Source organism: Mustela nivalis, assembly GCF_964662115.1.
Source record: "Mustela nivalis genome assembly, chromosome: 11".
NCBI classification, from domain to species: Eukaryota; Metazoa; Chordata; class Mammalia; order Carnivora; family Mustelidae; genus Mustela; species Mustela nivalis.
In genome coordinates, this window is record NC_139030.1 from 50,883,164 (window position 1) to 50,897,531 (window position 14,368).

The 14,368-nt window shown below is 40.5% G+C and overlaps 1 protein-coding gene across 1 annotated transcript in view; it reads right to left on the bottom strand.

Moving 5' to 3' along the window:
- Positions 1–439: 439 nt before the first annotated feature.
- Positions 440–14,368, bottom strand: part of B3GALT1 (beta-1,3-galactosyltransferase 1) — a 531,180-nt gene continuing 517,251 nt past the window's right edge. Inside the window, exon 4 of the mRNA XM_082690942.1 lies at positions 440–6,055. Within this exon, the coding sequence (XP_082547068.1) occupies positions 4,846–5,826 (981 nt within the window). The 5' untranslated portion in view covers positions 5,827–6,055 and the 3' untranslated portion in view covers positions 440–4,845. The remainder of the gene's footprint in view (positions 6,056–14,368) is intronic.

The following is a 14,368-nucleotide window of genomic DNA, read 5'->3' on the forward strand; positions in this document are numbered from 1 at the left end:
AGTCCTAGAAGTGGTTTACAGAGGGTAGCTTGCCAGCCTGTGAGCAGCATTTTCAACTTGAGCGTGCTGGAGAATCACCTGACCGGCTTGTTAAAATAGATTGCAGAGCCACACCCCTAAGTTTCTGGTAGGTTCCAGGAATTTGCATTTTGAACCAGTTCTCACTTGGCACGAATGCTCCTGGTCTAAGACCATGCATTGACACCGTTGCTCTGATATTGGTCGTTTAGAAGAATCACACTGAATACAAATCCATGTATGATATGTTTTGTTAACTTGTGTATGTCAGCTCACCTGATGGACTTAATTGCTTGACCTCTGAGGTATAGCAGTAGTAAATCCAGTTAAATTTCCCAAGTGAAGACCTATTTAGGCTAATTCAGGGTTGATAAGAACAGGAAGTTTTGTCTCTCTCTCTTTTAAAGGTGTTATTTATTTATATATTTATTTTGACAGAGAGAGACACAGCAAGAGAGGGAACAAAAGCAGGGGGAGTGGGAGAGGGAGAGGGAGAAGGAGAAGCAGGCTTCCCGCTGAGCATGGAGCTAGATCCCTGGGATCATGACCTGAGCAGAAGGCTAATGCTTAAGGACTGAGCCACCCAGGCGCCCCAGGAGCTTTTGTCTCTTAAATAGCTATTAGTCTCTTGCTTACAAAGTCAGGCTTCAGCAAGGAACACCTATTTGTCGGGTGTAAAGAATGCCTGGAGAGCATTTCCCCAGTCTGAGCAAACTTTTACTATAGTACGCAATATTCCAAGCGATCTATGTGGGTGACGTGTTAAGAAAGACAGTTTCACCTTGAATTTAATATGTCCTAATTCACCAAGCACGTTGTCAGTATAATGCTCTCTGAATTGGAATCTGTTGACACGTTCAATCCATAGAATTTAAAACAGAGAATTTCCTGAGGCCACCAAGGGGTGAGGGAGACACCAGTTTCCCAAATCCTGAGCAGCCCGTGATCTATGGACCGAACACTCTCTTAGTTGAGTGTTTAGCTGCAACGGGCTCTTGGGATGAGGTCTGGACGATGCGAGCTCTGACCTACATGGAGGTCGAAGAGAAGGTTAGTGATAAACAACAGGGCGTGGGCTCATCTTAATGGTCACAATCCACCAAAGGGATTCCTTCAAAAAAGAAGCCAAGAGGAAAACATGTTCTCCTTCTGTTTATTTGTCCCAATGGTTTAAAAAAAATCAGCTTTATGGAACCATGATCTTCCTCATGACAGATGGGCTTAAACATAGGCATCGTGCTTTCAATCAACAGTTTACATTTCAAGAGGAAGGTGAAGAAACTGAATGTAAAGACATCTTCAGCATCTATTCGTCGTTTTTTCAGTTTTATAACATGGATACAAAAAATAGTATTCTGATTAGCAGCTTGATTGGCAACCCATGTAACCCTAAATAGTACTACAAACCTGGAGAGTGCACTTTTACAGACGATTACGTTTGGCGAAATAGTATGTACAATTCTCACAAATAAATACATAAATAAACAATCATTCATATATAACGATATACCTAAATGTCAATTATCATCAACAAGCGTTTCTAGTAAATTACTTCTTTCATTCACAAGTTACTTGGTTGCTTATAAAAACTATCCTCACCTTTACAGAAGACTAAACCCACGTATTAGGAAAGGTAGAAAAAGAATCCCAGAAGCTTTATGTAAATGTTCCATTGTGTTTTGACAGAAGAGATTCGATTGAAAAACTTCTTCCTTAGCTTCTCCATTAAGAGTTTGTTTCCACGATATCATCACACAAAGGGGTTTTCTGAATTTCATCCAAATCAAAAAATGATCTTCAAGTTTTGATTTTCTTTATTTAAAAATACGATATTATATGTTGAGACTGGCATTTGGTCCAATTAAGAAGACTCAAAGCCACGCAAACTAGCCAGCAAAGATAAAACTTTTTTTCCAAAAATAAATTTAAAAAAGAAATTGTAAGAATACAGATACTAAATATTGATACCTTTTGTTATCCAATGCATAATGAACAAAACAGGTAGGGGGACAGTCAGAAGGTTTTTATAAAAATTGTCTGAATGACTCCTGGTATAATACTGTCTGAAACATTTTATGTAAGAGAAATGAAAATACATTTAAAAATGGCTTAAATAATTGAAACCATAATTTGGCCAGTGCCAGAAAATTAAGAAAAGTAGAAAATTAGAGCTTTTTCTCCTGATCACTTGACTTAAACATTTTTTTTTGAACATTCAAAAAATGAAGGGCAAACATGCTTTTGGCTATTGAAACACTGGACAAATGGCCTTGCCTTATCAAGCTCCATGCAGAAGAAAATGTACATAGCAAGCAGATTCTAGCTATACATACAGGGGAGAAAAAAATGCCTTTAAAATATATACATATGGTCTTTGATGACTATTTACACGTTTGTCACATGGGCACTACCTAGCATAAAAAAGTTAGGAAATAGTTCTTTAAGACATATGATTCTCCGATTTTTGCTCCCTTTAAAGATTAGGGCTCTATTTATAATGTACACACACACATACATAGAAAACAATTCATAGATGTACATATATGATGTTTATAATGTGCAATTCCTTGACACGAAGGTGGCTTGGCTGAGCATAAGGTAAATGCAAGATGGTAGTAGAAGACACAAGCTCGATTCGGCTAGGTGCTTGACATGTGAACCAAGTACAAAGTCATGAGACTTTTCCAATGACTGGAACTTACAGCAGTTGAGGGTTGGGGGTTAGAGAGGGGCTCACCTTGTGTTGATCTATCTCTCCCCAGGCTACCTAATGCTGTTTTCCAATCAAACTCGGCAGTCCGGCTGACTATTTGATGAGGATGTATTGAAGGACAGGGAGACCTGTCTCATATTGCATTCTTTTGGGCTGGGGATAAGAGATCCAGTGTTGTCAAGAAAGAGGCCATGACTTCCATGCGTTTATTTTGCTTACTTGTTTGCTATCAACTTCTGGGGGAGCTTCGAAAGGTCAGGTTAAAAGAAAAGTTATATTCTTTCAGTTGCAGAGCTGTCTTTGAATGAAAACAAACAGAAGTTTCCTAATGAATAGAAGATGTGCGATGTGTGGGTTTGCAGGGTGCCTGTTCTCCTTCTGATAGAGAGGGACTAGCTCTACCGGCCCTCAAAGATCTTACTGAGAATTCAGATCAGTGTTTCCTGAGATCTAAGTCGATGGGATATAATACATTTTGCAAAGCATGTGATTCAATTATTGTAATATGCTTCCAGCCAGAGGCTCCTCTCCAAAGAAAGGCAGCTGCCTTCACTTTCAGCACCCTGGGAAATCAAGGCATTGCACCTAAGTAAAAACTTACTCATCGAAACCAGAGGAAATGATAGAGAAATCGAAGCTTCTCCAAACACCTAAGATATCCAGGGAAAAGTCAAAGTTTTAGAAGAGTCAGATGCAGTAATAGTTCAGGTTTGATCTTTATGCTGGCAGAATTTATATTTAAGATGATGTTACTACTACTGATGACCATCGTTGTAACTAATTATTTGAGCATTTGGCATAATGCATGACACATTGCATTAGCACCTTTTAAACTAAGGATCTCAAAATACTTAGCAAATGCAATTTGCTCTCACAGCACCTGTGAGGTAGGTGTTTTTTCCATCCATTTTATAAATGAGCATATTAAAGCACAGCAAGGTTAAGATGTCTGCTCACATGACCCAACACGTATGATGGTATCAAGAGAAACTGATCCCAAGCTTCTCTACCTTTGTTTCCTATGAACTTCAGTCACAGGGCTTCCAGAGCCCCTCCTGGCCCTAACAGCATTGCTGCTAGAGGTACCTGGATGTTGCTGATGTTAGAATATTACATCTATCAACTGTAGGGCTAAAGCATTCAACAACATTGGGACCCATTGAAAGATTATCTCACAGGCTTTGCAAATGTGTGGGAGAGGCATCTTATACTATTGCTAAGCTTGCTTATGTTAATTATAATGCATACGTAAATTTGTATTGTCTCCTCATAATTTATCGTTTTTCTGCCCTCCTACCAATGTACTTCTACATATGTTGCCTTCCCGAGCCAGAATCTGTAAAATGCACTTAGCAACACTGTATGGAGGGAAGCAGGTGAGATTACATTTGGCAAAATCTCCTTGGAGGCACCAGATAATGTTTGTTTCAAAAGACCAAAAAAAAAAAAAAAAAAAAAATCTTGTTTATTTTTTTAAGTAGCATTTTATATACATTCCACCCGATGACCAGGTTTAATCCTCAGGTGAGTAAGCAGAGTTGTCTGAATATTTGATTTTCAAGTTTAAATTTCCATTTATTTAGCTGCAACCTCCCTGCCAGGTCTAAGTTCATTTCTTGGTGGAACGGCAAATACTGCAGACATTACATGGCAAGAGATGTAAAAATTCAATGTAACAGCACACACAGTATTAATAATGACACCGGGCGTGTCTTCCTGACTGTATTATTTCTGAAAAGGTGCTACTTACTTCTATTTTTGCAGAGGTGATATGAAGACGTTACCACAAGTCTTGGTTTCCCAGAACTACATTTTTATCTCAGATGCATGGTATGTAAATTCTAGCCATCGTTAGGATGTTGCTTTTTGAGACAAATGCAATGCCTCAGGACCTGAGACTGAAATCTGGCCCTTTTAACTCATGGATTGTTTCTATGACCAGAGCCCAACATTTGTAAATGGGCAATCCACGAAAGAAATTAGGAGAGGAAAGCAAAAAGCTTTTTACAAAACCCCTACACCGGTTCATTTCCCCTGGTGACACCAGTAAAACACCAACACCTAGGCCCCATTTCTTAAAAAAGAAAAGAACTGTATTTACATCAGTAAAAGTCCTAACATCTGAGATGTTTCTTGCTTGACATGTCATTCCAGATTCTGTGCATTTCTTCTGGAGAGATCTGATGCACGGTGATGACGCGGCGATATCTACACAAACTGTAGGCCATTTTCCAGTGATTGAAGCCACTGTTCTGGAAAGGATGTATGCCCAGTTTTCGAAGACACAGCCCCACATAGACATCTTCAAGGTGAAGCAGCCTTGTATGGAGTGAGGTCTTATAAATGAGTTCAGCCACATCAGCTGAAAAGATATAGCCAGTCCCCGAACAGAACGGTGGGTAGTTACTGTCAGGGTACAAATCCCTGGGCATGTACCACTTACTGCGGACGTCCCGGATTGGCCCACCATTGATGACATAGCCAGTAAAATACCTTCTTCTTGGCTTGGTGGAGGGTTTTAGGAGTTTGTAAATAAGGTTGTCCATGTTTACAAAAATGTCACTGTCTGTTTTCATGACATACTTGGCTTTTGAACAAAAAGTCGCCACCCATCTCATTCCCATTAATGTTTTGAGGGTAAGGTTATGGTAGGAGTCAATGAAGTCTTCCACAATGATGTCGTGGAAGATTTGGCTCTCTTGCTCCACCATCTGATTCAGAACCGGATCAGCGTTCTTACCCAGGAGGAAGAGAGTGGCTATCTTGATCCCTTTGAAGTTGTTCTCATCCCCCCACGTCTCTCGGATTGCCTGGCGGGCGTCAAATTCTTTGTGGGTGGTGCTGATGAGGATAACAAGGAAAGGAATGTTTTTCTCACATTTGTTGGGCTCATTTATAAGAAATTCAAAAGAATGTGGGTTTATAGGTCGAGTTCTTATGTTGCCAAAGGTAAAGTTTTTCCTGGCAACTGTTAGGTGGCTGAAAGGCTTGGAGCCAGTGTAGGAAGAAGTGGGACGAGTTATACTCAGATACCAAAGGGCGCTGGCCCAGCACACAACTGTCAAAACGTAGAGACAGGAGACCTTTGAAGCCATTGTCTTGAGAGCACGTCTATTCCAAATATGGAAGAATATGCCTTCTTGGCATTAGTTTGTTTTCTTCTTGCAAAGGCAGCATATTACTAATAAATCCTAAAGTTCGATAGAGAAGTGTGAGTGCGGGATTGTCCATGGGTCTTAGTGGTGGTCTGGCATCTCCGCGCTCCCTTTACTTTCTTCCAAATCTGATAGAAGGTTCCATGATGCATAAATCTTCCTCTTAACTCTGCAAAATCAATAAAGTACAGTTGTCATTCAGATTTATTTAGTCACTTTACATCCTCAAATAAACATAGTAAGAGTGTTAGAATTACCCATGATAACTCAAATCGTAAACGTAATCATTCATTTCCACCACTACTGAAAACTTCCTGACATGACCTTTCTCCCTTTCCTTCACGGGATAGAGGTTATTTATGTTTATTCATACCCAATTAATGAGTATTAGATTACAGACTCCAGAGGAACATGAAGTACACTGAACATCACTAATTAAAAAAGACTTTCCCTTCTTCACAAAAGGACCTTTTTGCTGTTAAATATCTTCTGACACTGAAGTCTTCTTTCAAGCAGGAGAGGCTCACACAGGGCCTCCTATCTCTTTTCCATGCTTCTAAGTCTAAGCGTTTGCTTGCTCAACTCTGATGATGTAGTTCGTTCTCAACATCCCTCTTGTTTCTCTAGCTCTATATTTGAAAATGTGTGCATGACATCTGGAAAATCTCTGCTCAAACGGTCTCTCTGGGCTCTGACTTACAATAATTCCTTACTTTTCATCACTTTTTCCTAACTTTGATTCCCATGAATGTTAGTCCCTAATTCTCAGTTTCCTAGGAGGCTTCATATGAAGAAGACATTTACCCTGGGGCATGGACACCATCACCCAAGGGGCCTTTCAGAGAGTTGGCAGCATTCATTTTGTAGTTGATCTAAATGGAATCACGTTTAGTGGTTTTCAGCAATGCACCCTGATGTTCCTTTGGTGAAATTATGCTGGCCCCTTTCAATCCTTTTTATACAGTTACACTTGTCAGTAACCACAGCAGGAGTATAATAAGAGACACAACTGAGCTTGGGGCCACAGATCCAATGAAGATGGAAAGAATGCTTTAATTGGTTCACATTAAAAAGTTGTCTTTTGGAACGCTAATTCTTTCTAGAACTTGAGCTGCTCTTATAGCCAGTAAAAAAATATATGCCAGGCTACAAAGTCCATTCATGTTAAAAATTGTCTCTTCCTTCCCAGTTAGAGCAAAACGCAGTAGCCCTAGAAGACAAAGATGGTAGATCATGGATATCAACTTCAACAAAGTCCACTTCAGAGAAAACTATGCACTTAAATGGACAGACTGTGTTGAACGAATTTAATTGGGATTGCAGATTGAAAATCAGGCTTCCAAGCACAATATTCATAATGAAATGAAAAGACATGATGGGCAATAGCAGAGATAACACACATCCTCTCACTGAAGCCAAGAGCTGCCTGTGAATATATGATCCATACGAGACCAGCAATAACTCAGTGTGGTTACAGTTCTAACTAAATAATATTAGAATGGCTTCAAGCAGCATGACTCTAGGCATAGGCAGGCCTTCATCCGACCCATAGTAAGTACTCTCTAAATAGAAGCTCCAGTATCCTTGGCTCCTGAAGGAAATGTCCGCTCTAAGGTGCGCCATAGCTGATAAAAACGACGTGATGTGTGGCAAGCTTTGAAACTTTATATAGCAAGCGAAACGAAGGGAAAAGCCTGCAGTAGAAAAGGGCTTCTCAACTTGGAATATATAGACAGCAGCTTGATCTGAATGCCAAAGGTGTGTGAGGGAGTCTCAAGGTAGCACTAGAAGCCAGACTTTCTCTGTCATTGTTCCAGGCTAGTTTCTGTTTCTTGTAAGCCTGCCGTTATCATCCTAGAGCCCTTGTCACTTTTCAAACTTTCCTACTAAACTGTGAGTCATCTATTCCTAAGCTGCTATACCTAAAGTACACACTGGAAGGGGCATCCCTCAAGCTCTCTTCTTGAGCCCCTACTCACATGGGGGCTTGTGAGGTAATGGAAACATGGAAGCAGAGCCCATACTCCTCCTTGAGGAACACATGGTCCAGGAGGAAAGATTTCCTGTAAATGATTAAGACAGAGAGATAGAAAATTTCCTCACGAGGTTTCGGGAGGACACAGGAGAGGTGGGCTGGTGGGCAGGGTGTGGGCAGACCAGATCCTGTCATGCAGACTGCACACCACATCTCCACGGGGTGCCATTCCCATAGACTGAGCTGTGAATCGTACTCCTTCACCCCATCCGGGACTGAGACAACAAGGTGCCTTGGGGAAGACGCCATACAAAAGTTATCTAAGCTGAGTCTTCAAGGACAAGTACAAACTATCTGGACGAAGGCCAGACATTTGAGGCAGAGGGAACTACCTATACAAAGACATGAAGTGAGAAGCACGGGGTGTGCCTAGACTGCCAGTTATGGAGGAAGGGAAGAGGTCAGGGTGCCGGGGAGGAGGGTGGTGATGGTGAACTTTCAGGCTCTCGAGATGAGCAAGGGGTATGTGGTGAGTGGTGAGTGGTGCTCAGAAACTGTTCTGAGCTAATCACCCATCTTTGCAATCTAAGGCGTGTAAGGGAGGATGTTTACCATCACCGAGGAGTAAAACATGTCCACTGGTTTCAACAGCAATTTATTTTTCCTTATTAAGGATTTCTTTTCCCCACAGTTCTATGCCCCAGAGGAACAAGTGACAATTTGTTTTCTTTGACACGCTTCTGTGTGATTTTCTGGGGGAAGGGACTCCATAAATAACAGGTACTTGGGCGATTTAGAAAGATCTAAGAAAGGGAGAAATGTAAGAGAACTAGGGGAGAGCATGAATAAGGTTTATGTATTTAGGAACACTTTTCATAGAAGAATGAGCATTCTTTCTCAGTCAGCTAATGAGCATGGCACTTCTTCCATTGTTATTTCAGGTCTTATTTTATTTTATTATTTTATTTATTTATTTTTTGTAGGTTTCATTTTAAAAAGCCTGTAGTACGCCAGATACTGAGCTATGCGCTGTGCACGCCATGCCCTGTATTTTATAGAGCTTACGGTGTTATAAGAGAGGTACTGTCTCCATTTTACGGTTGAGAAAATGGAAACTCAGAGATATTAAGTAGCTTGCTCAAGATCACACAGCTAGCAAGCGACTAAGTGCGTAGTCATCTCGAGCTTCCTAAGGCCCGTTAGGACGATGGGCAAATTCTTGCACGGGTGAGCCCAGGGTGGCAGGGCGCAACGCACGCTGCTTCTCTCCCAGCCACCTACATATTGCCTAGTTCATTCTGGTCCATGACACACTGCATGACACCAGTCCTATGGGGATCCTTGATCATCAAAAAATGATGACTTGTCAAGAGCACATGAAAGCTGGGTGTGGGGGGGGGCAGGGGTGGGGGGAGCTGCAGCTGTCGAAGGGCTTCAGAAACACATTGCAGTTCCCTTTCTCGGAAGCCCCGAAACACACGCATGTAATCACACTCACACACTGAAGGAATCACTATTTCTACCTACTTTTTTCAGACAGGAGAACCAAAATAAGCACAGTATTATTATTACATCCTAGCCCCCAATAAATGCAAGCAATCACCAATAATAACAGAGGATCTGCAATGGGGAAAGGAACCAGCCTAGAATCTGAAGAGCGGACAAAGATAATGCATACCTACGGGAAGGGGTGCTAGAAAGCATCCTGTTTGCTTACAATGAAATAGATTTCTCAGGTGGCCAGAGAAGAACAAATACATGCCTCTGGAACAGAAATGGCAATGTAAGCAAAGAGAAGAGAGGGTAGCAGCAGGCTGCATTTAATTCTAAAGCATCATTTTTTGTACATTGGTTGAAGAAGTTAGTGTTGGGCAAGATGTCCATGCTTTACTCCTTGAGCAATCTGAACTTGCCACGTGGCTTTCTGTGCCTCTGTAGCCTTAAGTATAAAACAAGAGCAAAAATAACATCTATATTACCGCCAACAGCATTATAGCTATTAGCAATTATCACTGATCCTGCCCTTATTTTATACTGAAGATGAGCTTCTGGGAGATTTGTTGCTAGTCAATTGGTACTATGATATAAAGAATGGCTTCTAATGGCGATGACGGGATTATGTCAGCTGATTAGTTCATGATTTGGGGTCCAGGGTACCTATGTCAATCGATTCTTCTAAATCCATAGGATTGTGGTCAGTTTTTTGGTCTAGCAAATATACTGTACAGATTGCCTACTAGAGAATTCTGTTTTCTTCTTGGAAAAAAACAAAGGCAAAAGCCCACCAAAAAGCAAAGAAACATCAGCTGACAAGTTCTAGGGAACTTGAATGTCACAAAGCAGAATCCTCTGGAGGGTTCTTTCAGTTTCACGAAACTTAAAAAAGTCCCGTTTAACAGACACACTAATGTATTAAAATACAACGTCGCACATGGTGTATTTGTCATTCCTTTTAGCAGCCCTACTACAACCACAGACGCTGATGACACATTAACTTGTCATCGGTTAAATACAAATACCTCCAAATGGAAACATTCCTCTCTAACACTTGAAAGATTTCCTCCCTGGAGGCCTTGCTGTATCACAGACTACCTCATTCATAGAACCCGTTAGTAGCTAGCCACCTTCACCTTTCAGGAAGTTAATGGGGCAGAATTTTCGATTTAAGGAGCACATGTTTCCCCTAGAAATCACATTGGGTAAGCTGTTATGTTGAGTAATTTATTTTTTAAAAAGCCCCTAAATGTGCCCAAATTCTTCTCTTGCATGGCCAGAAGTTAGTGCAGAGGAAGTGGGTAGATCTCTTGGGTGAACTGTGCATAGTTTGGGGTGTCAAGTTCATGTCTTTCTCTGTCATGGTTTAGGCAAGTACAATCAGTACTGATTTCCTATGCCCCGGTTGCTACTGAGTTGGTGTGGCTGTCATTGCAGCTTCCTGGCACCCAAGGGTAAGGCTGCTTGTGCCGCTTCTGTTCCCTGGTGCCACAAGGAGTGTAGGAATAACCCTAAGTCCTGATTTCCCTTGGATTTCCAAATCTACTTCATTTGTTCGCCAGAGACGTTCTGAACACCTGTTAGAAACGCCAGGCCTTGTTCTACAATCTGGAAAGACAGATGGTGGCTTACTTTCTAGGAAATGTAGGCAGAAAACAAACGCATGATAAATGAATACAAAAATAGGTTCAGGTAGCGCTAAGTGACGCAAATACGTTGGGCAATGGAATAAAGACTGAGTAGAGGTAGACTGAGTAGAGGGAGGGGAGTAACTTTAGATGAACTGGTCACTCTCTGAGATGGTGAGATCTGAGCTGAGAACAAAAAGCTTTATGATCTCCAGTCTAGTCATTGAATCTTTAACTAACTTTTTGGCTCTCTGCTTGGCTCTTTGGGATTAGTCCTTCATTAGGAGGATCCTTTTGGTTTTTGATCTCTGCTCCTTTCTTGTCTTTTGGATCTTCTTGGCTTCATCTTTCCCAGTGGTGGCCTTTTTGCCCACTCTTGCAAATACCTTCAGCCTCTAGAGATGTAGTTTATTGGTATTAGTAGGTTATATGTATTAGTTTGCTAAGGTGGCTACAAGGAAGTCCCATAAGTTGGGTAGATTTATTGTTTCATAATTCTTTTTTTAAGTTAATTTTAGGCAGTGAACAGATAGTGCAATATTGGTTTCTAGAATAGGATTCAGTGATTGCTCACTTACACACAACACCCAGTTCTCATCCGAACAAGTGCCCTCTTTAATCCCCCTCACCCATCTCGCCCATTATCTACTCACCTCCCTTCATCAAGCCTCAGTTTGTTTACTATTGTTAAGAGTCTCTTATGGCTTGTTTCCTTCTTCCCTTTTTATTCTTTCCCCTTTCCCATATGTTCATCTGTTTTCTTTCTTAAATTCCACACATGAGTGACATCATATGGTATTTGTCTTTCTCTGTCTGACTTATTTCACTTAGCATAATTTACTCTAGCTGCATCCATGTCGTTGCAAATGACAAGGTTTCATTCTTTTTCATGGCTAAGTAATATTCCATTGTGTGTGTGTATTTTTTATATATATATTATATATATATAATATATATATATATATGAATAACATCTTCTTTATCCACTCATCAGTTGATGGACATTTAGGCTCTCTCCACAGTTTGGCTAGTGTTGACAATGCTGTTATAAGCCTCAGGGTGCATGTATCCCTTTAAATCTGTATTTTTGTATTCTTTGGGTAAATACTTAGTAGTGTAATTGCTGGGTCATAGGGTAGTTCTATTTTTAACTTTTTGAAGAACTTGCTGTTTTCCAGAGTGGCTGCATCAGTTTGCGTTCCTATCAACAGTGCAAGAGGATTCCCCTTTCTTTACATTCTTACCAACACCTGTTGTTCCTTGTATTGTTTCACAATTCTGAATGCTAGAAGTCTGAGAAGATGTTGGTGGGGTGGTTCCTTCTGAGAGCTATGAGCAAGAATCTGTTCCATATTTCTCTCCTAACTTCTCGTGATTTGCTGGCAATCTCTGGCACTCTTGGCTCATAGATGCACTAACAAGATCTATGCCTCCATCTTTACACAGCATTTTCCTTTCCCAGTGGGTGTCATTAGATCAGGGCCTACCCTAATGGTCTCATTTTAATCTGATTACTTCTGTAAAGGCCCTATTTCCAGAGAAGGTCACATTCTGAAGTATTGGGGGTTAGGACTTCAATGTGTCTTTTTGGCAGGAGGACACAGATTCATCCATAACATCTGCTTTCCTGGACACCAACAAAATGAAATATTTGGCTCCACACGACTTCATTTCTTCACATTTTATGTTCTTGATTTGAGCAGGTGAAGTTTTGGGTTTTGATAAACTAACTTTTACAGGATGAACAATTTGTAATTAGTATTCAAAGAAGAATGAAACATGAATGTGTAAAGAGACTCAAAATTTGGCTTATTTTTAGGTTAAAGAAAAAGTTAGTTTTTTTTTTGTTTTTTTGTTTTTTTTTTAAATAAGACCAAATAAAGAACATGGCATAGTTTTCAAGAGTCCTGTGCTTCTGCTGCTTTCTCTTTCCTTTAAGGTACCCCCTCCACACACGAAAAAAATCATCCCATAATTAGTTGGAAAGTGAAGCGAGGACGCTGGCATCTTTCCCAAAAGGTTGGGGTCAACAATTCCCAAGAAACTGACCTGGTTTCTGGAGAATAAGAATGATTCTCCAGCGTCACCTCAAACTACCGGCATTCCTATTATTCAGTAACAATTTTGAATATGCAGAGACCATATGGTACTACAAAAGTGGTTTGAACATTAAAATCCATGTAGTAACTTTAAAACATGGTCCAAAAGAGGATCCCGTTGGAAAAAATCAACCCAGTTTTAACCAGTTAAAAGAGAGGAATAAAAGGAAGACAGAAATTAAAAAAAATAAAAAAGAAAGAAATGAGAAGGCAGGGAGAGAAAGGGATAACTACTCATGTTTATGAAAAGCTCTTGAAATGGATGAGAAGCTGGCCGTATAGCACATGACGATACTGGGAAGGGGAAAAGAGATCCTGTCTGAAAAATGTTTTGATCTCAAACGACTTTCCTCAGAGCTGGCGTATGAGGGAAATCAAAGAATCTTCATTCTGTGGGGAAATACAAGAACTCAGTCTGCAACAGAACTAATTGATAAACGAGCCCCAAAGGCCAGAGATTCTACTCGGCTGCATTAATTTGGCGAATGGTTATCTTAATCCCCAACTCCCTCCCTTCCTCTCACTCTCGTAATTATGCTCTAAATAAGCACAGGAGAGGAAGAAATAAAGCACTATTAACACTAGATAATGGTCCTTGAAGGAAGAATTTCATAAACCATTATGTTATACAGCTTGCTAACTTATTATCTCTCCAAATCACGGAGGGCTGGTTTTCTCTCCCACCCTTTCTTTGAAGTCAGTCTCCTTGGCTGTGGAAGGCACTGTGCCCACAGAAGTGGAAATCCCTGAAAGCTCATCGGAGTAAGCGTTCTCACTCCTCTGCCTCAGAAAGACAAAGAGCAAATTTGTTCCTTTAAAAAAATTTAACTGTGATTCCTTTCAGATTCCCCATAATTGAACTTGTCCAACAGATCATTTGCAACAAGGAAACGGCAGAAAGCAAAAGGTAATATTCATCATCTTTTGCCAGTTGTGAAAGCATTTCCCTCTCCAATCTGGAAGAGATTATTTGAACCTTTCTCCTTTCAGTTCAATATACCTTGAAATTTATTGTAAAGGTCTTTATAAGTTCCTGCACTCAAAAGGACGGTGCCAACTTGAAAGAGGAGTGGTCAGGATGAGGATGTCTTTGTGTGGGCTTACGGCTCTTGCTATTCTGAAAGCTACACTCTTTTTCATGGCCGAAAGAGTGCACTTCAAATGAGAGGAGAAGATTATAGCTTTCTTCAAATCAATGTGTTGCCCTAGTTCTAGAATTCAGAGAATTTTTAAACATTGCTGCAGTCCTCTCAGGGAAAAATGAAAATGAGGATGTCTCATTATTT